This window comes from Macrobrachium rosenbergii, chromosome 44 (genome assembly GCF_040412425.1).
Source record: "Macrobrachium rosenbergii isolate ZJJX-2024 chromosome 44, ASM4041242v1, whole genome shotgun sequence".
Classification (NCBI taxonomy): Eukaryota; Metazoa; Arthropoda; class Malacostraca; order Decapoda; family Palaemonidae; genus Macrobrachium; species Macrobrachium rosenbergii.
The window spans coordinates 22,867,236-22,890,966 of NC_089784.1; the positions used below are offsets into that span (position 1 = coordinate 22,867,236).

The following is a 23,731-nucleotide window of genomic DNA, read 5'->3' on the forward strand; positions in this document are numbered from 1 at the left end:
TGTTGCTTCAGTAGTGAATATGGATGAGGAGCCTGATAACTTTTTTATATATGATTCCCCCTCACACACCACTGCACATCCTACCCCATCTTCTGATTTTGATCCGTCAGTGTAGATTTTCCTGTCATTTATATGCCTCTCATCATGCTCCAAAAACTTGTTTCTGACTACTTCTTCTTGATGATCTTTCTTCTTTGTCTCTTCAATGCAGACATCTGTTGCTGGAATAAACCATGGAGGGATAGCAGGATGTTTCACTTGTAGGATCATCTGCATTTTTACACTTTCATTCTCCAGTTCACCCAGCTGTCTTATTTGAAATGGTATTGAAGATCTAGATCCAAAAAGCTTTGGGTCACGCTGTTTTAAGATCTCAAAAGAAGGATTCTCCTTCGAACTTTTCAGCCGCATGGTGTGTCTCAGACCTAGCTCATGCCTCCTCAAGTCCAGTGGTAGCTGATGGGAGTGCTCATGCCTCCTCAAGTCCAGTGGTAGCTGATGGGAGTCTACATAAATACTTTCAATGGGTGAAGTTCTAAAAGCTCCAGTGCAGACCTTTAACCCCATATTATGCACAGCATCCTATTCCTTAAGTTTAGTCTTTGAAGCATATGAGTATACTTGGCAGCCATAGTCTTAGATAAACATGCTGCATTATAAAGCCTTGACAACGATTTCTTATCAGCTCCCCAATCAAAATTAGATACTATATTTAAAATATTTAGTGATCTCTTCACTTTCACTTTTAACTGGTCAATATGATTATTCCAAGTGAGCTTTTCATCAAAGACCATTCCTAAAATTTTACTTCAGTAGAGTAAGGTAAAATAATTCCATTTAAGGTAAGAGTTGGAATGGTTTCCTTAGTTCAGTGTGTGCAGAACCGAACAGCGACAGTTTTAAATTCGGAAAATTGAAACCCTTGCTCATTAGCCCACTTGCTTACTTTATCAATGGCTCTTTGCATGAACCTGCTAGTAGATGCTGCATCATATCCTGTGCAGTACAGAGCCAAATCATCTACAAATAAAGAGCCTTTTATTGGTGATGATAGCATTTCTAATATTCCATTAATGGCAATAGCAAAGAGGGTGACACTAAAGACACTACAGTAAACCCACTGTATTTGCAAGGGATGTGTACTTCACCCCCCCACCCCACCCCTGCAAATAGCTAAAATCCATGAATACTTAAAACCCCTCCAAAAACACTTAGAACTGCCTATTTTGATAGTTTAAACACAAAAGAAACCCTCTAAAAATGCTGATACCTGAGTATTTTAATAGTTTTATCACAAAAAGTGCATTTAGTCATGAAAATATGAAAATACAGTAATTAGTGAATATTTCTCCGTGAAAAATACCGCGAATGGGCGAATTTTCCTTTAATAATGTGTATATACGTTTCACAGAGAAATACGCGAATATTGAGACCGTGAATACGGGGGGTTTACTGTACCCTGAGGAACTCCCTCTTCTTGTAAGAAAGGTCATGATACATGATTCTCAACTCTTACCTTTATATATCTTTCTGATAAAAATGAATTTATAAATCTGATCATTTTTCCTTTAATGCCCATCTTATGCAACTTTTTTTTATAATACCATAATGCCATGTGGGTGTCATATGCCTTTTCCAAATCAAAGAAAATGATTTTTTGGCTCTGTTTAGCAAAACCTTGTTGTATTTGGCTTGAGAGCCTGAGCAAGGGATCTAAAGTAGATCTAGTTTTCCTAAAGCCAAATTGGAATGGAGAAAGCAATTTATTTGTTTCTAAGTGCCATACAAGTCTGGTGTTAATCATCTTTTCCATCAGCTTACAAACACAACTGGTGAGAGCTATTGGCCTGTAGGTGCTGGGTAAAGCAGGATCCTTGTTTTGTTTCTTCATAGGGAGGATTAATGATAATTTCCAGCCCTTAGGAATACTACCAGTTTCCCAGATTCCATTTATTATGTCTAAAAGAAATTTCTTTGACTTTTCTGGGAGATGTTTCAGTATTTCCTAGAGTATTTTATCTTCACCAGGGGCTGATGGTTTGGTATTCTGCAAGGCATCTTTGAGTTCCTGCAGTGTAAATTTTGCATTTTATGGTTCAAAATTATTTTCACTTAAATCGAGAGAAATCTGGGCATTTCTAATGTCTTGGAATTTTAGAGAATAGTTCTCACTACTTGATATTCTTGAGAAATGTTCTAATTTTTCTGCGACCCTCTCTGATTGGGTGATTAGGTCACCATTTATCTTAAGGGTAGGCAGAGGTTTGGGGACAAACTTGCCTTATAGTTTTTTAATTTTCTTCCAAATAATTTTAGATGGTGTTTTTGAGCTAATGCCATTAATGTAGTACATCCATGACTCTCTTTTTGCTTTTTTAAAATATTTATTTTGCTTGGCCACAGCACTTTGGTAAATAACTTTGCCTTGGGCAGTTCCACTCCTCATACTTCTTGTAGCATTTTCTAGTGATCTTTCTCATACTACTGCAGGTTTTGTTCCACCAAGGAACTGCTGGTCAAGAGGGCTTCCCTTTTGTTGTTGGAATAAAGGCAATTGCGCTGTTGATGGTGGTGTCATTGAAGTAATTATATACCTCCGAGATGGATGGAAATGATTTTACATTCTTGTCCATGAGAACAGACTTGCTAAATTTCTTCCAGTCTGCTTCATCTACCTTCCATTTGGGAGGTGACTCAGAGGGCTGATTCTTAACTGTTTTTGTATGAATTGGGAAGTGGTCACTCCCATTTGGATGTTCATTTACTGACTGTTCATAATTAATGTGAACACTAGATGAGCAAAAGCTCAGATCAATAGCCAAATAAGTATTGAAGTAGATTTTAAGGTAAGTCATGGCTCCATTATTGAGTATAGTTATAGTATGATCATCCATAATATCCTCCAACATCCTACCCTTGGCATCTGTCATGTTCCCACCCCATATGGGGTTGTGAGAGCATTAAAATTACCAAGGAGGAGGAAAAAAGTAGGAAGCTGATTGATCAGTAAATGAATATCATTATAATTGCTGCACCTCCTGTAGCTCTATCTCTGATTGGTGGTGGAGAATTATATATGCAGTAATTTAACCCAGGATTGTATTGCATGCTTCCAAGCTTAGTTTCCTGGAGACACAATACCTGGGCTATGGTCATGGAGCAGTACCTTCAGCTCTTCACTTAGAGCCCTAAGACCTCTACAGTTCCATTGTAGTATTGACGTGAAAACTATTTTTTGGGCTTGCTGAAGGCCCTTTGGATGGAGCCGCCTCATTTACTCTTTTGTTTATGAGCATTGTCAAGAGATGATTTGGAAAGGACTGGTCTTGACAGGTTTGGTTTATTATCTGTTGATTTACTGGTGTCATTTTGTTTCTCTATCTTGTCAGTTTGTTTAAATTCAGGCTGGGGTTCTTGCATCGAGCTTAGTACTTCGTATCTATTACTAAGTGATGCATGTTTAATTGGAGGAGAGGATGAGGGGGAACATCTCCTCTTTTGGTGCTTTTGTTCCTCAGTCTCCATTAAATCAGGCAGAGACTCTGCCTGAGACAATTCCAAGGTGGTTGGGTTAAGTACCATCTTATCCTCCTTGGAGGCTTGTGCTCTAGCCTCAACAGGCTGAGCACCTGACCCAGATGGCTGGGCCATTACCACTGGTAGATAGGGGTAATGGCTTAAGACATTGAGCATAGCTCCTAGGTTGTTGTCCTAATTGTCTTTTTGCAGAACCGATACTTATATGCTCTGCATTGGCTTTATTTAGTGCAGACTGTTCAAATTTGTAAATTTCACAATTTTTGTTATTGGATTTATGTTCCAGTTGACAATTAACACATTTTGCTTTTCTATTACATTCATCATCATTATGGACACCAGAGCAGTTTATACAAACTTTAGCATTTTTGCAGTTTTTTGATGGGTGACCAGCCTTAAAGCAACGATAGCACTGCATTGGTCTTTGCTGGAAGGATGCACTCATACCCACTCATTTTCAAATATGACATGAGAAGGTACTTCAGAGTCTACAAAAGGTTAAAATGATCATGTTGGCAATAGCTGCCTTTTTCATTCTCCAAACTGAAGTGGGACTCATTTCTAGAATTTCTTCTTCTGTCATGTCATAAAGGTCTTTATCAAATAGTACTCCTCTCCCATAAGTAAAGTTTAAGTGGGGTTTGATCTTTGTAATCATTTCATCATTTTTTATGTCCAACAAGATCTGCATATATGCTTGGGTTGTGGATTTGGCATGAATAAGAACAGTGTTCTTCCTAAAATGAGAAATATCACCTTTTTCTGAAGAAACCTGCAAAATTTATAGTAGTTATAATTTTCCCTCTTGGTTTAGGAGTCGTTATTTTTGCACTCTGCTATTTCTCTGGTTTATCCTGAGCCCATTTAGATGGTACATTAACGTCCATGTCTTTGGGAACTCTGTTAAGTCACCTCGTACTGTAGCTTGACCTATGTGTATGGCATGTCTCATACTACTAGCCTTTAGAGCCTCATCATGGCTACTAAAGGTAATCCACCCTTCCCATTTAGGTTCAATATCAGTAAAGTTCATCATGATTTCTTCAACAGTTCCAAATGATTTCAGAGCTGTTGAGATCATTTCGTAATCACAACAGACTGGTAAGTCTTCGATATGGAGCATTCTCAAATTTTTACTCAACCTGGTTGTGTTGAGGATTTAATTTTGGACAAAGATTTCTTAGAGAAGTCCATGTCCTTGCCTGAAGTCATCATCAATGAAGCATGGCTAGAGGGTCCAGGGGAGGGGAAGTCAGGAGGGCGATCAGGATATTTGTTATTACTGTTTTTCATCAATTTATTTTTGGAGAAGTCATCAACATTTGGAGAAATTTCAATCTCCAAGGTGGTGCAGAGGTCGTCATCTGAGGTAAGAACAGCACCATTAGAGGGTTCAGGGGTACTTGAATCCTTATAAATGCTAGACATAAAGATTTGAGAGGGGTAAAAAAAAATAATAATAAACCAGAAAACCTTAAAAAGATATCATCAGCCTTTCATGGGAATTATCCTTCCACCAATGGCACAAGTGAGAACTGACTCCCAATTGTCCGCGTCCCTACCCTGCCCGAAAGGGGATGGCACAACACGATTATAGTGGCCCAAGTGTAAGCCAAACCTGCTTGCTAGGACTGAAGGTATTATGAGAATACTATAATCCCCACTCTAAATCGTGTTATGGGCAAATGGGATAGAATGTCGAGAGTCCTATCCCCAGAACTGGACCCCCCTGGAATCCGTGGTCCAGCCCTAAAGAATAGTTCCACCTGATATCTCTCAGGTCCGAACATTATCGGGCAGTTGATGGTCCTACCACAGTTCCCACTATTTAGCTTCGGATATAAACCCAGTCCCAGTTTTGATATCTTTTCCTGTTTAGCAGGTCCAATAAATTTCAGCAAAAGCAGAAAATTCCACAAAAATTAATTCAATGAAATATATAATGGTCTATGGGACTCTTGTACTCAAACCTGGGAGCAGATTCCTGGGGTTCAAGAGCCCCCTCACCACATCAAGGTGGTCCCAAATCGAGGGGGCCACTGAGGTAATAGGTAGAGTGCCACTGTCCAGAAACCTAGTAAAGACATTATTTTTATATTTTAAATCTAGTTGATATTGTTGTTTACTGATTTATTCTGATATTTTACTGTATATGTATTTTTGCACAAGATAGACTACCATTTACCTGGAATTTATATTGGGTTACTTGAAAGATCAAAATGGAAGCCAATCTGTTCACATTGCTTGCTTATTCTCGTCTCAGTGCATTGTTTGTGTTTGTGAAAACATTACTTTTTTTTATCCTTATTGACATTTATATGAAATATAGTTTTTATAGAATTTATATAGAAGCGTTATTCATTAATAACTGATAGCTATAGTAGTGTAACTGGAAATTCATTCCTTAAGAAAAGGATTTGTGTGGTCTTTTGTTAGTAAATTTAATTAACTTCCTGTATAAGGCTTATGAATAAAAAAAATAATTTTCATAGATGAACATGATATTCATTGTTGAATAAACACTGACAATATTTTTATTATAAATCCATCTGTAAAAGAGCAACGATACCATAGCAGAAATGCACTTAGAGATTAGTATAGTAAAAAACCACACGTATGCTATGGTAACTGGGTTTTGCTAGACTAGCTCAACCTAATGATGCAGGAAAGATTTGTCTCTTTTTCATCTGTGATGAATAAAGTAATGGCTCAAGTTAGGCATATAAAATTCGTAGGAGTTGAAGGGGACTTGAAATTTTCAAGGATGCAATTAAATGAGCAGAAAGGCATGCAAACACATAACAGATATAAGTTGGTATACATAATGAATTTTTTTTTTTTGCAGGTCACCAAATATTGTATATCTTCATGCTTCTTTGGTGTCATGTGGGAACTCCACCAAATAGAAGATATGATTGAGAAAAGAGCAGTAACCAATGAAGTGATTGATGCTCTTCGTACAAGACTGCACTTATTCATGGATTCATGTAAACGTCTCCTCACAAACTCCAGTAATTCTATTTTCAGAGAAGAAGTAAGTTTTTATATTAGTTTATTTTACAATTATCTAAAGCTGTCATTTAAGGTCCATAACAACTTGTTAGTATTCTGCGCGTACAGTATAATAATAAATTAAGTTTTCTGTGCTGAAAATGTTTATTGTTTTAACAACTTCACTTGTCATAAATGTCCATTCCTATCCATCAAAATTTGTTCAGTCTGGAACCCAAGTATGTCCAGTATACCAAAATAGAAAAAAAATTTATATGAGCCCATTATTCATTTAGCCCACACATGTGGACTTGGAATGCCGAAACGCTGCAGTTCTTTTTGTTTAACATGCAGTTTGGAATCACCAGCCATAATACAGTATTTTCATTCATTAAAAAACTTAGCCTATGGCCCTAGTCGACATTCTTCCCAAAAATTATAGGCTACTCAATTTTTAGGAAGTGAGAGTTATTTACAGTCTTTTTCTCTAAAGATTTACCATTGTACATTTTATGTTGAAATGTGTTTTTAATGAGTGCAGTACTTTTAATTTGTATTTTTGCATATTTTCACAGCCTTGAAGATGTAATCTACAAGTATAAACAATTTGATTAGTTAACTTACAGAATTCTGTGCTGGCTAGGCAGCATTATGCTCTTAACCCTTAGTGGACGGATTGAGCTTCAGTGTGAAGTAAAACAGGTTTGGGGAGGTGGATGGATTGCGCTTCAGTGTGAAGCAGAATTACACACCACTTATGGTAATAATGATTCGAAACAAAGGTGCCAATACTTCTGTATGCTATAAATTCACTAATGGCAACTTTTATAGAGACGTGAGAGTTGGGCCAGTATCAGTGATGTTTATGACTTCAAGGTGGAAGGTACTGCATCTCTCTCTCTCTCTCTCTCACATGAGTCTTTTTGTAAATTTGCTTGTAAATATACGAAGAGGTTGCTGTTATTTTTTGTGTTTGTCTTTTACGATAGTATGTCGGTTGTAAATGTAATTTTACAAAGAAATATTAGAAAAAGCATGTAAAAGTAAAAAAAAAGTTACTGAATCTTCCTTTTCGTAAACTTACGTGAATATTTTACAACAAATATGCAAAAAATTTGGTACTGCTTTTATTTCTTATCTGTTTTGATATTGTGTGAGCAGTAATAATAATTTTACAAAATCCAAAAAACTTATTTATTAGAAAAAACATATATAAGTTGGTAAAATTTACGACTGTCTTGTAAATGAGGCCCCACAAGGGGTTGTAAATAGTCATTTTCAACTTCTCGCAGAAGGTAGGGAAAATTTTTTAGAATTTTTTTATTCATAGTGTGAATGTACGTGTCATTCTCTTTCCATTGATGCGATTTTTTTTTTTATTTTGCTGACCTCAAAGTTTCCCCCGGTCTGGGGTGCTGCACGTTGATAAATTATGCCGTCCCTTAAGGGTTAAATAAGCAAGAAAGATATAAAAAATGAGATGAGTGGCCTTGGTAACTATTAACAAAGTATGATTGTCAGCAGGTCTAGATCCTCCTCTACCCAGATCATTAAATACATCCTCAATTAAATTGTTAGGTTTCTTTCTTGATTGCCAAGTAACTTTTGAGAAACATGACAGGTCTACCTCTTCTTCAATTGCACACAAAATTTTATTGAGAAAGCCTTTCAGGATTTTTGCAGTCCTGTATATTCTGAGGAGATATTTTCTTTCTGTTATTCTTCCACAATTTGATATTTTCCCAGTTTGGTCTTTAGCAGGTAATCTGAGCCTTACATTGTTGGAAAAAATTTGAATTCTGTTTAATTTCGTATCCTTGATCTTGATATTGACCCCCTGGTTCCGTCATTCAGTTAGCTCATTGCGCATGCTGTTTAAAATATTTCATATTTCAGATCAACCCAGACTGCACTATCCAACTAGCAGCACTAGGAATAGTTTTGCCTTTTCTCCTGTGAGGTTCAGAACCGAAAAGTTTTCTAGCACATTTATTTGTGCTGGGACCAGTTTGTGGAATGTTCTTTTTCAGTTGAGTAGGCTTAGTCAAGTCTCACTTTTTATGTCTGCAATTTGTCTAATTTTTATCTTTTTTATGATTTCTCTTTTGTGATTTATTCTTCTCCATTTCCTTTTCTGTACTAAACTGCCAGGCCTTCTTGGGTCCTTGTGCTTGTAGCATTCTGGTTTCCAACTAGTTGTAATAGTAATAATATTACATCTGCTAGCTAGAAAGCTAGCAAAAACCCTGTAGCTAGCTGGCAAAAGTGCTATATACGAGTATCTTTCAAAGAGTTACATTTGTATTTCTAATTGCATTGGCAGGTAAGGTGAATGGATAAATGAACTAAATTATGGAAATATTTTTAGGCAACCCTGGAAAGTCAGTAAAGATTTACAAAGGCTACCACTGCTCCTTTTTTCCTGTAAATTAAAAGGCTGCAGTGTGTTGGATATTCCAAGACCATAAATATTGGCTAATTCAAACAAAAATGTTTGTAGTGAAAAAAAATTTTGCTTTAGGGTTTTTAATGGAAATTCAAGGGAGTTGTGACTACATATTTTAATGTTAATCCTCTGTTTACCACTCTTACGTTGTTAGAGGGAATAAGAAATAAAATGTAATTGCTGTGAGCATTGATACCAGTAAGAGGTGATCAGACCAATTGTAGCATGCCTCAGATAACCTTTGTTCCTTTCCTTTTTATGAATAAATCTTTGAATAATCAGTTATTGCAGTATTGTAGTAGCTGTGCTTCTTTGGAAACATCGTGAATTCGGTAGTATACAGTATAATAAATTGGAAAAACCATATATTCCAGATATGATTCTCTCTCTCTCTCCCTCTCTCTCTCTTAGTTTTGTATTTTCATTTTATTCTAGGCATATGTGACAATTTGTGATCTGCTTATTATCTTCAGTCGTCAACTAGTTGGCACCAATCCAACTCTTACTTCCTTGTTGTATGAACCAGATCGAGCCTTGCAACATCTGCTAAATCATTTCATCCAGACGTATGTTTTCATTGATGATGATGATGGTATGTATATTTTTACTATGTCTCTTTATTTTTCACTCCATATGACATGGTGTTCAGTTTTGTGTTATCATTTTTATATATGCAACTTACCCAGTAATTACATTAGCTAGAGTTTCTCTTGCCTCGGCAGCTTAAATTAAAAATTTGCGGGTTAGTGCTTCAGTTTAGTGAAGGTGACTGGTCTCGCCCACTAACAAGAGTATTAAGAACATTCGTCATTACGTTTCTGCTGACGCTTGAGTCAACACAGAGCATTTTTTGTCAGCTTTGTTCTTAAATTTGCCGGTCAGAGACCGGATTTTGGTGATGTTTTATCGCCGATTTCAGGAGCCTTCAAGCTTACAGCATTCAGGACAGTTTTTGATTGTTTTGTTTAATTTGTCATATTTCACGTGCTTTTGGAGGATGACAGGAATCGTGAAGAGTTACACATTTTTCAGCTCCTTCTACGAGCGCCCAGTAGCGCTCTCCTGCTCAAGCTACTGGCCCAACGGCTGCCAACTACAGAATGCTCAGAGCCTGCACGAGCTACTGGCTCGACGGCTGCCAACTGCAGAACGCTCGGCGCCTGCTTGAGCTACTGGCTTGATGGCCGCCAGCTGCAGAATGCTCAGCGCCAGCTATTGGGCGCTCGGGGCTCACTCTCTGGGGCCTCAGCGTTTGCTCTCAGGCGCTCGGCGCCATTTACTAGCACCCTGGCGCCATCTAAGTCATCTCTCTCCCACTGCTAACCTTCCTGCCCATTTTATCCACTTGCTCCCACACCTGGCTCCCTCACTTCCTTCTTGTGCCATTGCCAGTCTTGTTGTAGGTTAATTGATGTTAACCTTGTGATAATGAAGTATTGTGCAGTGGAGGAGGTGTCTACTTGTCCCTCGATTCTTCTAGACAAAGGTCCCTGTCATACTCCTATATACCGGGAGGAGACATACTGGAAGTCCAAGGGAGGTCGGGTGTTTACACATGGGTATTCGCCCCCTCAGTTGAGCCTGTTGCCGGTCCCAGGTATCAGCCTGGAAAGGCGTCTTTCTGGATGTGTAGTGGAGGGGGCGACTGCTCCTCCCGCTGATTCTCCTAGGCGCAGGTCACTGCCATACTCCCCTCTACCTGGGAGGAGGCATACCGGTAGCCTAAGGGAGGTCAGTGGGGTCTGCCCACTGGCAGTCGTCTCCTCAGTCCAGCCTGTTGCATCCCAGGTTGCTACTAGAGACAGCCACTGGAAAGGCGTCTCGGAAGTGCATCGGCTGATTCTCCTAGGCGCAGGTCACTGTCATACTCCCCTCTACCTGGGAGGAGGCATACCGGTAGCCCAAGGGAGGTCAGTGTGGTCTGCCCATGGGCAGTCGTCTCCCTGGTCCAACCTGTTGCATCCCAGGTTGCAACTAGGGACAGCCACTGGAAAGGCGTCTTGGAAGTGCATCGGCTTTCGTCAAGTTCTGAAGAGGCTTTGCCTCCTAGGAGCTGTCTTCGTCGTTTCATGGAGGATTCTTGCCCGATCAGAGACGCTTCTCGGGTAAAGATCAGTCCCCACATCTCCCTTACAAGAGAATAAGAGAATGAGGGAGCCCTCCTTCAGTCCTCAACCTTCGTGCAGCAAGTGGGACACTCCGGAGCGATTTTTCTCCTCTCCTCAGCTCCAGGAACGAGGTTCTAGCTCTCTACACCTCTTGGGCTAGCAGCTCCAGGTTTCCTGTAAGCGCTGTTTCCTCAGAACATCCTGTTTCGGTGGGACGTCATGTTGAGCGCCTTTAAGCAGACAAGCGTCCTGTAGTAGCCAGGCGCCCTGTTGCAGCCAAGCGCCCTGTTGCAGCCAAGCGCCCTGATGCGGCCCAGTTCTCTAATGCAGCCGAGCGCCCTGATGCGGCCAAGTGCCCTGAGAGGGTCAGACATTCTGTTTCATTGGAGCGCCCTGAAGCAGCCGAACTTCCGATAGCGCTCAAACCTCATCAAGTTTCCAATCACCCTGCGGCTTCGGATAAGCCTTTTTCTACTTTGGACCCAGCACTCGAGCCTTTGCAACAAAAAACTGGATAATATCCTTCATCTTTTACAGAAACCTGCAGCGCAGACTGCCCCTAGATCAGATTAGATGACATTTCCGATTTCTTCAGTTGAGGAAGAAGAGGAGCAGGATACATCTATGCCGTATGTGGCTCTCCTTAAGTGCCTTCTTCAGCAGTTCCCAGATTTTTTCTCCAGGCCTGTCTTACATGATGAGCTATCAGCCTGTGGATTCGACTAGTCTTCCTACGATGGTTCTTTCTAAATCTTCGAAGAAAGCTCTTCGCCAAGTAGAGGAATGGCTTTCTGACAAGAGGGATCAAGGAAGGGCCTGTTTTAGTGTTCCCCCCTCTCATCTCTCATGTAGGCGGTACTCAACGGGAGAAGCTCCTTCCCAGGGAGTGCCTGCCTCCTCCCAGTGGGACTTTTCTGCACTCATTGACTCTGGACAGAGATCGGCTGTCGCACCGGTGAAAACATTCTTTTCAGCTCAGGAGATGGATCACCTGTGGAAGAGTATTTTTAGGGACTTTGAGGTGTTGAGTTTTCTTGACTGGTGTTTGGGAGCAGTCGTCAAGAAGCTTCAAGAATCTCCTTCCTTGTGTGCTGAAGCTGCAGACCTGGAGAATTTTCTCTCTTGCGCAGATAGAGCTGCCAGAGATGGATCGCATGAATTAGCTGGCTTGTATGCCATGGGCGTCCTGAAGAAGCGCGAACTGTGGGTCTCGTTTACAGCAAAGGGTGTTTTGACCCCACAGAAATCTGCCCTTCTGTTTTCCCCTCTGGATAAACAGCATTTGTTTCCTCAAGATCTTCCTCTCGCAAGTGAGGATTTAGTCCTTCATGCTCCTGTGGGGGTCAGGCTTCGTCTCTTTTGGGAGAGATGGAGCAAAAGAGGAGCGGATCAGTGGGTAGTCAAAGTTTTAAAAGAGGGATACTCTATCCCCTTCAAGGAGAATCCATCATTGACCGACACTCCTGTCGTATTGACGGCTTACTCTGTCGGCTAGGAGAAGTATTCAGCCTTGTCAAAGGAAGTGTCCTCTCTTCTGAACAAAAAGGCAATAGAATTAGTGAAAAATGCAGATATCCCTGGAAATGCAGGACGCTTATTTCCATATTCCGGCTCCCCCGCATTCGAGGAAATGCCTACGTTTCGTTTTCGAGGACCAGATCTTTCAAATTCGAGCTCTTTGTTTCGGTCTCTTAGATGGCCCTGCAAGTCTTCACTCAAGTGTTGGCTCCTTTGGCAGGTTGGCCACATTTAGCGGGAGTAAGGATCTCGCTATATCTGGACGATTGGCTAATTCGATCATCCACGAAGAATCAGTGCATGAAGGACTTACAAAAAACTCTTCTCTTGACCCAGGTATTAGGACTAACAATGAACTTCAAGAAGTCACAAATGACTCCCACTCAGAAGATTCTTTATTTGGTAGTTCTGATAGACACTCTGAGTTTTCAGGCTTCTCCGTCACTCAGAAGAGTGGAAGACTGTCTGAGGAAGGTAGACCTCTTCTTATCGCTTCATTCTTGCTCCGCCACCCAGTGGATGAGACTCTTGAGGACGTTGGCTTCTCTGGAGCAATTCGAAAGACTAGGGAGACTTCACATGAGACCTCCAGTTTAATTAAGAGCTTGCGGGGATCGGAAAGTTTATCAGGACAGCCACATCTTTCTGATAACCTCAGAAATAAAGGAGGATCTGTGGTGTTGGAGGTCCACAGAAAGACTTTCGGAAGGGGAGTCGCTCGCTCCAGTGAGCCCCGACCTAGACTTCTTTTTTGATGCGTCAGATGTAGGTTGGGAGTGCTCCTAGGGAATCTGGAAGTCTCAGGGAAGTGGTCTTTGGAGGAGAAAGAGATGCATATCAGCGGGATGGAGTTAAGGCGATACATCTAGGTCTACATTATTTTGCGACGCAGGTAGACAATAGCGGTACATGCGGACAATATCACAGCCCGAGTTGTTTTTTCCTCACCTGACTTTCACCTTACCTGGTGCCAGGTACAGCAGGGTGCCTGCTCTACCCTGAGCTTTTAGGAGTGCCCACCAGCTCCCGACCAATTAGTTAGCTGACAACCAGCTCTGCTGGCCCCACCTACAGCCTGGCACCAGCTCAGTACACCAGGCGCCGGCTTCCGGTGGTCTAACGCCAACTCTCCTGCATCCTTGGAGAAGAGTTGGAAGCTCGTTTTCTGTTGGAGTTTTATGGTATGACCTGAGCAGGATTGGAAGCATAGGGGAGTTTTATGGTATGACCTGAGCAGGATTGGAAGCATAGGAGGTTTTTTCATGATTTTAATGTTCTAGCACCCTCCGTCTAAGAACGTATGGTCCTCTCTTGTGAATGGACTTGTTTTTTCTGATGCCACTCTTAGTTTCTGGAGAGCCATTGGCCTACTTTTAGACACATCAGTACAGCCTCTCCTCATAGCTTTCAGGCACTGTGTGCCCCCGACATCCAGTCTACAATCAACCTTCTCCGAGACACTCTGAGAAGTAGGAAAGCATTTTGCTCCTTTTTAGGGGGGCTAATGATGTCAGAACAGCTTCTACCTCCTTAGCTTTCAGGCACTGTATGCCCCTGACGTCTGTTCGACAATTGTCCTTCGGGAAGTGTAATTGATCTTCACTACTCTCTTTTTAAAGAAAGTTTAAACAGTGTTAGATTCTTGCAGTACCTTGCGATCATTATTAGTAACTGGCATGGCATTGTAGAAGGAAGCATAGGATTCTCTCCTACTGTCTATTCACTTTGTAGTAAGGTGCCGAGACTTGTGAGAGCCGGAGGTTACAATTTAACTGGAGCACCCGTCACTGTCAGTGAATGGGTCGTGGTCTGTATTTCAGTGTAAGTGACAGTCATATTTGGTTGTTGTTATTGGTACTGCGCCCAGAGCAAGGGCAATTATGTATGCTTTTTTTGTCAGTCATTGGTGTACACCTTCGTCGCAAAGCTTAATCTTATACTTCGTCAGCCATCGGAGTACTCCTTCACCGCGAAGTGTCCCACTTAAGTAGAAGTGCTCCTGGCTTTACTGCCACACTGCTACAGGTTAAGTTGAGCAACAACCAGAGGCAGTTCTATACTGCAGGCTCTCTTAACTACAAGCATTGTATGCAATGCTGGCAACTTATCTATTATCTCAAATCATTACATGAATTAATGGTTGGGATCAGAATTTGTCCGTGATTCCCCACCACCTGTCAATGTGGAATCAGCTAATGTAAACTGGGTAAGTTGCATATATAAAAATGACATTTATATAATAAAATGAAATTTTATATATACTTACCCAGTAATTACAGACGGAGCCCTCCCTCCTCCCCGCGCATGGACGTAAAGCACAAATGTAATGACGAATGTTTGCCGAGTAGTTCCTGATGAAACTTCATTTTATTATAAAAATGTCATATTTCCAGGTAATGGTTTGTACACTATATAAATAATACTTGGAGGTAGCCAAAGGATATGGTGTGACTGATAGTGAAGGTAGAACCCTTAAGTAAAGGTCCACATGTATTCAAAGCAGCTTGGTAAACTATTCCATTTTAGTTATCTCATTGATATCATTGTCCTTTTACCTTTGTAATTATTGCTCTTTTCTCATGTCCTGACTTCTCTTTTGTCTTTTCATAGCCATTGCTTAATTATCGTACTAACATATTTTGTCTCACATTTTTATAAAACCTCAAAGGTCGATTGATCTGAAGAATATTTTATTTAATCAGTTAAAGTGTCAAAGAATATTTGCTGTGGGATTAGATACTTTCTAATGTACTATCTCTGTAGATAATTACACCTGTCTAGATTGGGCCAGTTTTATTAAATTCTTGGTCAGTTTTTCGTTTAGCCCATTTCCAATGTTTGCATCTCTTCAAAAGAAGAATTCACTCATTACTGAACATCACAACACCTCCCATCTAGCATATAGTGTAAAAGACCACAACTAATTCCATGTCGCTCAAGAACTGAGCATTCATGCACACAAAATTCCATTCTTGAGACCTGCACTCTGTACAAATACAAATGGAGTGGAATGTCACTTAACCTTGTATAGATGATGACACGTGACCCTTTCGAAGCCATGGTGGGAGGCCCGTTGTCAACTTCTCTGTTTGCTAGAGACTTTCTTTGGTCTTCATTTTGAGATCAGTCAGTTCAATATGGTCGTCATTTTGAGATCAGTCATTGAACTGCAAACTAGCTCTTAACATGACTCCTTATTTGAAATACAGATGTACATTTTTACATCAGACCTTCTGACAAAAGTTCTAATAGGGGACCAACTCTTGGAGTCAATCAAAAATGACTTACAGTATTATAAGGAATGTACAGAAGTTGAAAAGAAAACATGAAGGTGCTAGGATACATTAAATGGCAATATGAGTAAGCAGTTGCAATTATGGGCACTGTCCCAGAGGAAGGACATAGAAAGATTAGCAATACTGTAGAGATATTAGCAACCAAATATACTGTCATTCAGACACTGTGATATCTAGGGAGACTAGAAAGCCTCAGTTTGTACTATTTAGAAAAGCATCAATTAGAGGTCAGGTAATAGAAACATTTAAGATTCTCAAAGGTATAAATAACATAGACTACATTGATTTACCTCAGCTAGTAACCAAACTAGATCCAGTGGGTAGAAACTGGATGAATAAAGGTTCAACAATAGCCATTGGTGGAACTTCCACATATATATATGATGGCCTCATTTGTAATTGGCTGCCAGCAGAGATTTCGAATAGCTCCATTACTAGCCAATCCAACAATAGTTTAGAAAAGGTGAATCTATGAGGGACCTCTATTCATGTAGATGGCATATTAGTCATTTTCTGTTTTATTTGTTGCAGAGGAACAAGATGAGCATGTAAAGATCGAGGAACTGCATAAACGGCGCAATTTTCTTGCCACGTTTTGCAAGCTGATTGTATATAATGTTTTACCAACAAAAGTTGCTGCTGATGTATTCAAGCATTATGTCAGGGTAAGTACTGCATATTTTTAAATATAATAATGGAAAAGATGAGAATGGGAGTTGTATACTGGTAGATCTTATAGCATTGTTACGAAATACTGAATATATCACAAATATTTTGGTAAATGTTATTGTAGAAAGCCATTTCAAAATAAATCCACCAAGTATCACCTTATATCTCATTTGAAAGAACAGTAAACAAAATTGTGAATACAGTAAACCCCCCGTATTTGCGTTCTTATAATTCGCAGACTCACGTATTCGCGGATTTCTGTGTGGAACATATCTACCCATTATTCGCGGAAAATTCGCCCATTCGCGGTATTTTTCACTGGGAAATATTCACTAATTACTGTATTTTCATATTTTCATGACTAAATGCACTTTTTGTGATAAAACTATTAAAATACTTGGGTATAAACATTTTTAGAGTTTTTCTTGTGTTTAAAATATCAAAATAGGCAGTTCTAAGTGTTTTTAGAGGGGTTTTAAATATTCGCGGATGTTAGCTATTCTTTGTGGGGGATGGTTGGTTGCGGTACACATCCCCGTCAAATACGGCGGGGGGTTTACTGTAATGCCTTACTTAGGCAAGTTTTCATGTGCCTAAGTGATTTACTTATTTCTCTTTTCCTGTTTTTTCAAGTATTACGATGATTACGGCGATATAATCAAGGCAACACTAGGAAAAGCCCGAGAGATAAACAAGGTCAATTCTGCTCGTACCATGGCTTTAGCGTTGACAATGATTTTCAGAGAATTGCAGAAAGACAACGTCAGGATTAACCGCCAGAGTGTTGACTTCATTAGCCTGAAAGTGAGTGATGGAGTTACTTATTTTTTATTTTATTTTGTTTGCTTATTGTAAAGCCATAAATGCCATGGAATGTGCATTTTGGCAAAATTTTAGTCTTGAAAGAGGATTAGTTCTAATAATATCTTTAAAATATGTTTTTGCATGAATACAGACTAATTTTGAATATGTGTTTGCAAGTGCAGTTGGTGCACAGTTAAAAATTTGAGATACTACACATGGATAGTACCCATGGGTACAGTTATATAAAATATAAAAGTTATATTGGGCTGGGTGTTTATTGTTTCTTTATCTGGTGATTTCATGAAGCACTGAACATGGTTGATTTCTTACTTTCAGGAATTGGCTAAGCGTTTTGCACTTTCCTTTGGCCTTGATGCAGTGAAGAATCGTGAGGCCATCACAGCCCTACATCGGGAGGGTATATTGTTTGCTGTTAATCCATTAGAAAATCCTGTAGATCCAACTGGCCCTCCTCCCAACTTAGCATTCTTGGAGATATTGACTGAGTTCACAAACAAACTTCTAAAGCAAGATAAGAGAGTTGTGTAAGTTACTCTTCATTTTGTTTCATCACAAGCTCATTACTTGTAATGAGGCCTCTTGTGCATAGGAAATTGACCTGCATTCCTCTTGAAAATAAAGAAAGCAGTTGGGTGTCAGCCAGTAGGGCAAATCCCAGGGTCTTGGGGAGCTACAACTGTCCTTGTATTTGTGTGTACAAGTGTTCACTATTGTGAAGTTTCCTGGCCATAACTAATTTTAGTTTTTTCAAAGAATACCTTAATTCTTTTTGCTTTCCAGTAGTTTTCTTTGTAATATTTGTAAGGTATCTCAAATGTTTGTGATGTTTTCATGGTTTTCTGAATACAGAGGGGGTACATAATGACTAGATTGGATTGCTTTTCCCTCTGATGTGGCATTGGTAGTCTTTCAAGTTGATAATGTCACCTCAGTTGCCTCCCCACATTGCAGATATGATGTATCAGTCATTTTGAAAGGGGTACCTGGTCCTTCTTGCTTAAAATAATATGCTGTCTTTTATTTTTATGATACAAATTTTATCAGAATTTCTACCTTGTATTCTGCCCATTCTGGAAGGGCTACCTGGTCCTTCTTACTTAAAATATATGCTATATTATATTTTTGTGATACAAATTTTATCAAAATTTCTACCTTGTGTTCTGCCAATTTGAAAGTCTTACCAAGCAACAAAGGCTGTCTGGTTTTGTTCTGGGTGTTTCAGATATGCCTCTGTAGTTATGTTTTTGGACATGACTCAAACTCTTCTGCCTGACATGTATTGACTTTCAGTGGTAGAAAGACTCCCTTCAACTTGAAGTCTTTAGAAGTTTTTGCTCTTGAAATGGTCCGTCTCCTGCTACTGGGGTCTAGAACTTGTTTGAAGAACTGCAGAAGCAGAAGACTTAAGAGGGACTCCTATCCTGTGGTTCTTAGCAATCACACCACTAGTTTCTCCTTACATCATCTGTGTAGTTGTAACTGCAAAGAGTGAGCCACAATCTGGCCACAAGAGACTAGCCTTGGACTAATCCTTACAGGCAGAACAGCTGAGATCATGTGAACGTACTTATCTGCGACAGTTGCAGAGAAATCATGTAAATACTTATCAACACTAGCCATATAAGCATTAGATTACCAGATATCCCAGGTTACCTATGCTATTTCAGCTTTGAGTAACATAAGATTCCAAATATCAAGCAAAATAGATTAAACTCAATGTGAACTTCATGGTAATTAGCAAAATACTTCTCATGGTAATTAGCAAAATACTTCTAAACAGGCAAAGATGACTACCAAAGATATACAACATTAATTAACATGAGTGAAATGGAGAGATATGTCCTAATGTAACATAGGAGAATGGCTCTGACCTGTTTATTATGGAGGATCCCCCACCCCCTCTTTAATGTAGCCTTGACCTAGGTCTGGAAATCAGGGTGCAATACAGATTGTACTTGTCCAGGCCCCACTGTACTTACCCAAACTACCAATATTTTCCTTACCTTTATTTTTTAAGAAGGGGCTTGTATGCTATGAATGCTAGAATGATCTAGTGTTGTTTTCAGAAATTGTACTTCTAAAATTGGTACTGACAAAAGTAATCACAATTCAATTATTAGATCTACAAAGGTTAGCTTGCAAAGTTTTGAGATTTGTTTGTTTAAAATAATATTTTATATATAGCTGGTTTATATATCACTTGGAGCATAATTCACTTTGTTGAAATTTTTGTTTAATATATTAAAAGACTAATTGTTAAGTTGTTTTGAATTTTTACACAAGTAAAATTACATTATCTCTTGGTTTTTTTTACAATTTTGAATGAATATGGTGGAATTTATTGAAAGTTTTAAGACAATAGAATTTAAAACTTGATATTTGATGTTGATCTGTTTAGTTTTGATGTGCTAGGTTATCTTTGCAACAAACGGGTGCTGTATGTGTCGCCTTTACTTGTATGGCATGTAAATAGTGCTGTAATAGGAAACTGTATTTTTTTTTCTAATTATACTGTTCAATTTCCAGTTTAGCATATTTGGATCGACGTATTGCTGCTGGTATGCCAAGCTCAAGGGGGGAGGATTGGCAACCCCTTCTTATGTATCGTAACTCCCTTGTTCATGGCGAAGGAGACCAGCCACCTCAAACCTCCAAGAGAGCATATACACGTAAACGGAAACACGGTAAGTACTGTAACATGAAAATTTTAGGTTTTCCTTAATGTTTATTATCTGAATGATTTAGATTAGGTTTTGTTGTTTTAATTGTCAGCTTAAATTGATATGACTATTTAAATTACATTTAGTACTTTTAAAACATTGCTGTATTTCTACTTTCTCAGTTGATGATGATGATGATGATGAAGAAGATGATGATGTACCCTTCCAGTAAGTGTGATTTTCATTGTAAATTGCATGTTTTATCTAATGTATTAATGTAGGAATATTTTTTGAAATACAGTAGTATTTTTAGCTGTAATAGCACCTTAGTTTTCTACTAACAAACTAAATTATTTCATTTATGTCTTGTGCAAAACCTATTTCTGTGTTCTCATTTTAAATAGTGGTTTTCAAGATAATCTTAAAAGATTTTATATCCATGTAGAACACTTTCTGTGAAGGATTTTGTTCTTAGATTCCCTGTCATTATTGTGTCGGTAAAATCACAGTAGAATTACATATCTGGAGAACTACTGGCCCAAACATAAGAACATTTATTGAAAGTTTCCTCATATTTTTAGATCTAAATTGTTCTAGGATGAGGCCACAGTAGGGGTCCAAAGTTTTTGCCTTGGAATATGCAGGACACAAGTTTAGAAGTCATCTGAAGAACATTGGTTACAGAGTAATTATATAAAAATTACTTAATCAATCCTATACTGTGTAGTAGATTCAAGTTTGCTTAAACCATGGCCCCAAATGCCAGGGTAGGGCACAGCAGTGGTCTAAAGATTTAGATAAGATGTGAGCAAAATTGTATCCAAATACTTGCATGTTAGGGAAGGTTGTTGAGGTGAGTATTGTGGTTTTGTGATTAATTACTTATTTAGTACTTTAGCTGGCAGTAAACATGTTTATCATATATGCTGCAAATATAATTAACTTATTGTAGTTATTTTTTGCCTGGAGCAGTGGCTCTCAAACTGTATATTGCTGCACAATTGATTATTTCCCAAGTTAGTTCCATAAATTTCTCCAAAAACACATGTTCCATATTTATTGTATGTGTAACTGTAAAATGAATAAGCAAATGATGTTTAAGGATGAAAGTAAAGGAAATCAGAATTGTACAAAGTTTAAGGACAGTAGAAAAGAAAGAGCTAAAAAACCGAGGAAAAATTAATATAATAAAACAGTGAGAGACACAAAGTATGAACAAAGTATCGACCTCCCATTTATTCCTTTTTGAATCATATCTTAGTTCCCATAGGTAATGGTCTTGTAGGAATGAATGTTATTTCTTTCATGTCTCTGAAGCATGATCTGAAAATAAATTATTTTTGCAGAACACAGAGAAAACAGTGTTATGATTTAATACTGACAAAGGAACTAAGAATAGCAATACGTTTGATTGGTTGTCATCTCGTTTATATTTGTTCTGTACTTCACTTTCTTCATTTTGATGTTATTGTGCAACCTATACTTCTTCCTTGGTTCTTGCACTTCCTTGCTGCATAAGAGGAGCTTCTGTAGTTAACCCTTAAACGCCTATTGGACGTATCATACGTCGACTAAAATTGTCTGTTGGGTGCCGAGTGGACGTACCGTACGTCAACTACAAAAAATTTCAACCTTTGGTCAAATTTGACTCGACCGAAATGGTCGAAAAATGCAATTGTAAGCTAAAACTCTTACATTCTAGTAATATTCAATCATGTACCTTCATTTTGCAACAAATTGGAAGTCTCTAGCACAATATTTCGATTTATGGTGAATTTTTTGAAAAAACTTTTTTTACGCACGACGGTAACTCAGCCGAAAATTTCATAAATTCTTTCGTCATTTTGTCGTAATTTTTGCACTGTTCTATATTAGCCGTTACATAAAGTTTTATATATGAAAATGTGCGCAATTTCATGTACAATACAACAAAATACAACCCATGGTTGTAGCTCTTATCAGTTTGGAAATATTTTCATATAAACCACGATAACTGCCAAAATTTCAACCTTCGGTCAACTTTGACTCGACAGAAATGGTAAAAACGCAATTTTAAGCTAAAACTCTTACGATCTAGTAATATTCAATCATTTACCTTCATTTTGCAACCAATTGGAAGTCTAGCACAATATTTCGATTTATGGTGAATTTTTGAAAAAACTTTTTCCTTACGTCCGCGCCAGAAATTCTTTAAATCACACGTTGTCGTAATGTTTGCACTGTTTTATATTAGTCGTTACATAAAGTTTTATATATGGAAATGTGCGCAATTTCATGTAGAATACAACAGAAAATAACTCATGGTTGTAGCTTTCATCAGTTTTGAAATATTTTCATATAAATCACGATAACTGCCAAAATTTCAAGCTTCGGTCAACTTTAACTCGACCGAAATGGTCAAAAAACGCAATTATAAGCTAAAACTCTTACATTCTAGTAATATTCAATCATGTACCTTCATTTTGCAACAAACTGGAAGTCTCTAGCACAATATTTCGATTTATGGTGAATTTCTGAAAAAAAAATTTTTTTTCCTTACGTCTCTTGTAGCGTAACTCGGCGAACATCTCAGAAATTCTTTCGTCATGTTGTTGTAATGTTTGCATCGTTTTACATTAGTCGTTACATAAACTTTTATATATGAAAATGTGCGCAATTTCATGTAGAATACAACAGAAAATAGCTCATGGTTGTAGCTTTTATCAGTTTTGAAATATTTTCACATAAATCACGATAACTGCCAAAATTTCAAGCTTCGGTCAACTTTAACTCGATCGAAATGGCCAAAAAACGCAATTGTAAGCTATAACTCTTACATTCTAGTAATATTCAATCGTTTAACTTCATTTTGCAATAAATTGGAAGTCTCTAGCACAATATTTCGATTTATGGTGAATTTTTTGAAAAAACATTTTCCTTACGTCTGCTTGTGATAACTCGGCGAACATCTCTGAAATTCTTTCGTCTCGTTGTTGTAATATTTGCACCACTTTATATTAGTCGTTACATAAAGTTTTATATATGAAAATGTGCGCAATTTCATGTACAATACATCAAAAAATAACTCATGGTTGTAGCTTTTATTAGTTTTGAAATATTTCCATATAAATCACGATAAATAGAAAAATTCGACTTTCGGTCAACTTTAACTCGACCGAAATGGTCGAAAACTGCAATTGTAAGCTAAAACACTTGCAGTCTAGTAATATTCAATCAATTAGCTTCATTTTTCAACAAGCGGGAAGTCTCTAGCACAATATTTCGATTTATGGTGAATTTTTGAAAAAAATTTTTTTACGTCCAGCTCGTTAAATTCATGCATCATTTTGTGATAATATTTTCTCTGTGTTGCTTTGATCATTTTAAAATTTGTTATATACCAAAATCATCGCAATTTAGTGTACAATACAACTAAAGAAAATTTATCTCATTAGCTTTAACCGTTTTGCTTACAGCGATTTGTATACAATTATATAAGAGTTTTTTTTCGCTGTCATATATTCCAATATTTATATATGATAATGATATTTTTTCATTTCTGATGGTTGCATACTAAACTTCAGGCAATGACAAAAAAATGAGCCAAAAATGAACTCTTAATCTTAAAAAGTAAGTGTGCTGTGATTTTTGAAAAAACTTTTTTCCACTTCGCTTAACTCGCTGAACGCCACGGCATACGGG

At 38.3% G+C, this 23,731-nt stretch overlaps 1 protein-coding gene across 3 annotated transcripts in view; it reads left to right on the forward strand.

The window, feature by feature from the left end:
* Window positions 1-23,731, forward strand: part of SA (stromal antigen) — a 93,333-nt gene that overhangs the window by 47,451 nt on the left and 22,151 nt on the right. For all 3 annotated transcript variants that reach the window (XM_067087889.1, XM_067087891.1, XM_067087890.1), the window contains exons 15-21: window positions 6,383-6,571; window positions 9,410-9,566; window positions 16,428-16,561; window positions 17,199-17,369; window positions 17,706-17,914; window positions 19,917-20,074; window positions 20,233-20,278. In XM_067087889.1, coding sequence (XP_066943990.1) covers window positions 6,383-6,571; window positions 9,410-9,566; window positions 16,428-16,561; window positions 17,199-17,369; window positions 17,706-17,914; window positions 19,917-20,074; window positions 20,233-20,278 — 1,064 coding nt within the window. The remainder of the gene's footprint in view (window positions 1-6,382; window positions 6,572-9,409; window positions 9,567-16,427; window positions 16,562-17,198; window positions 17,370-17,705; window positions 17,915-19,916; window positions 20,075-20,232; window positions 20,279-23,731) is intronic.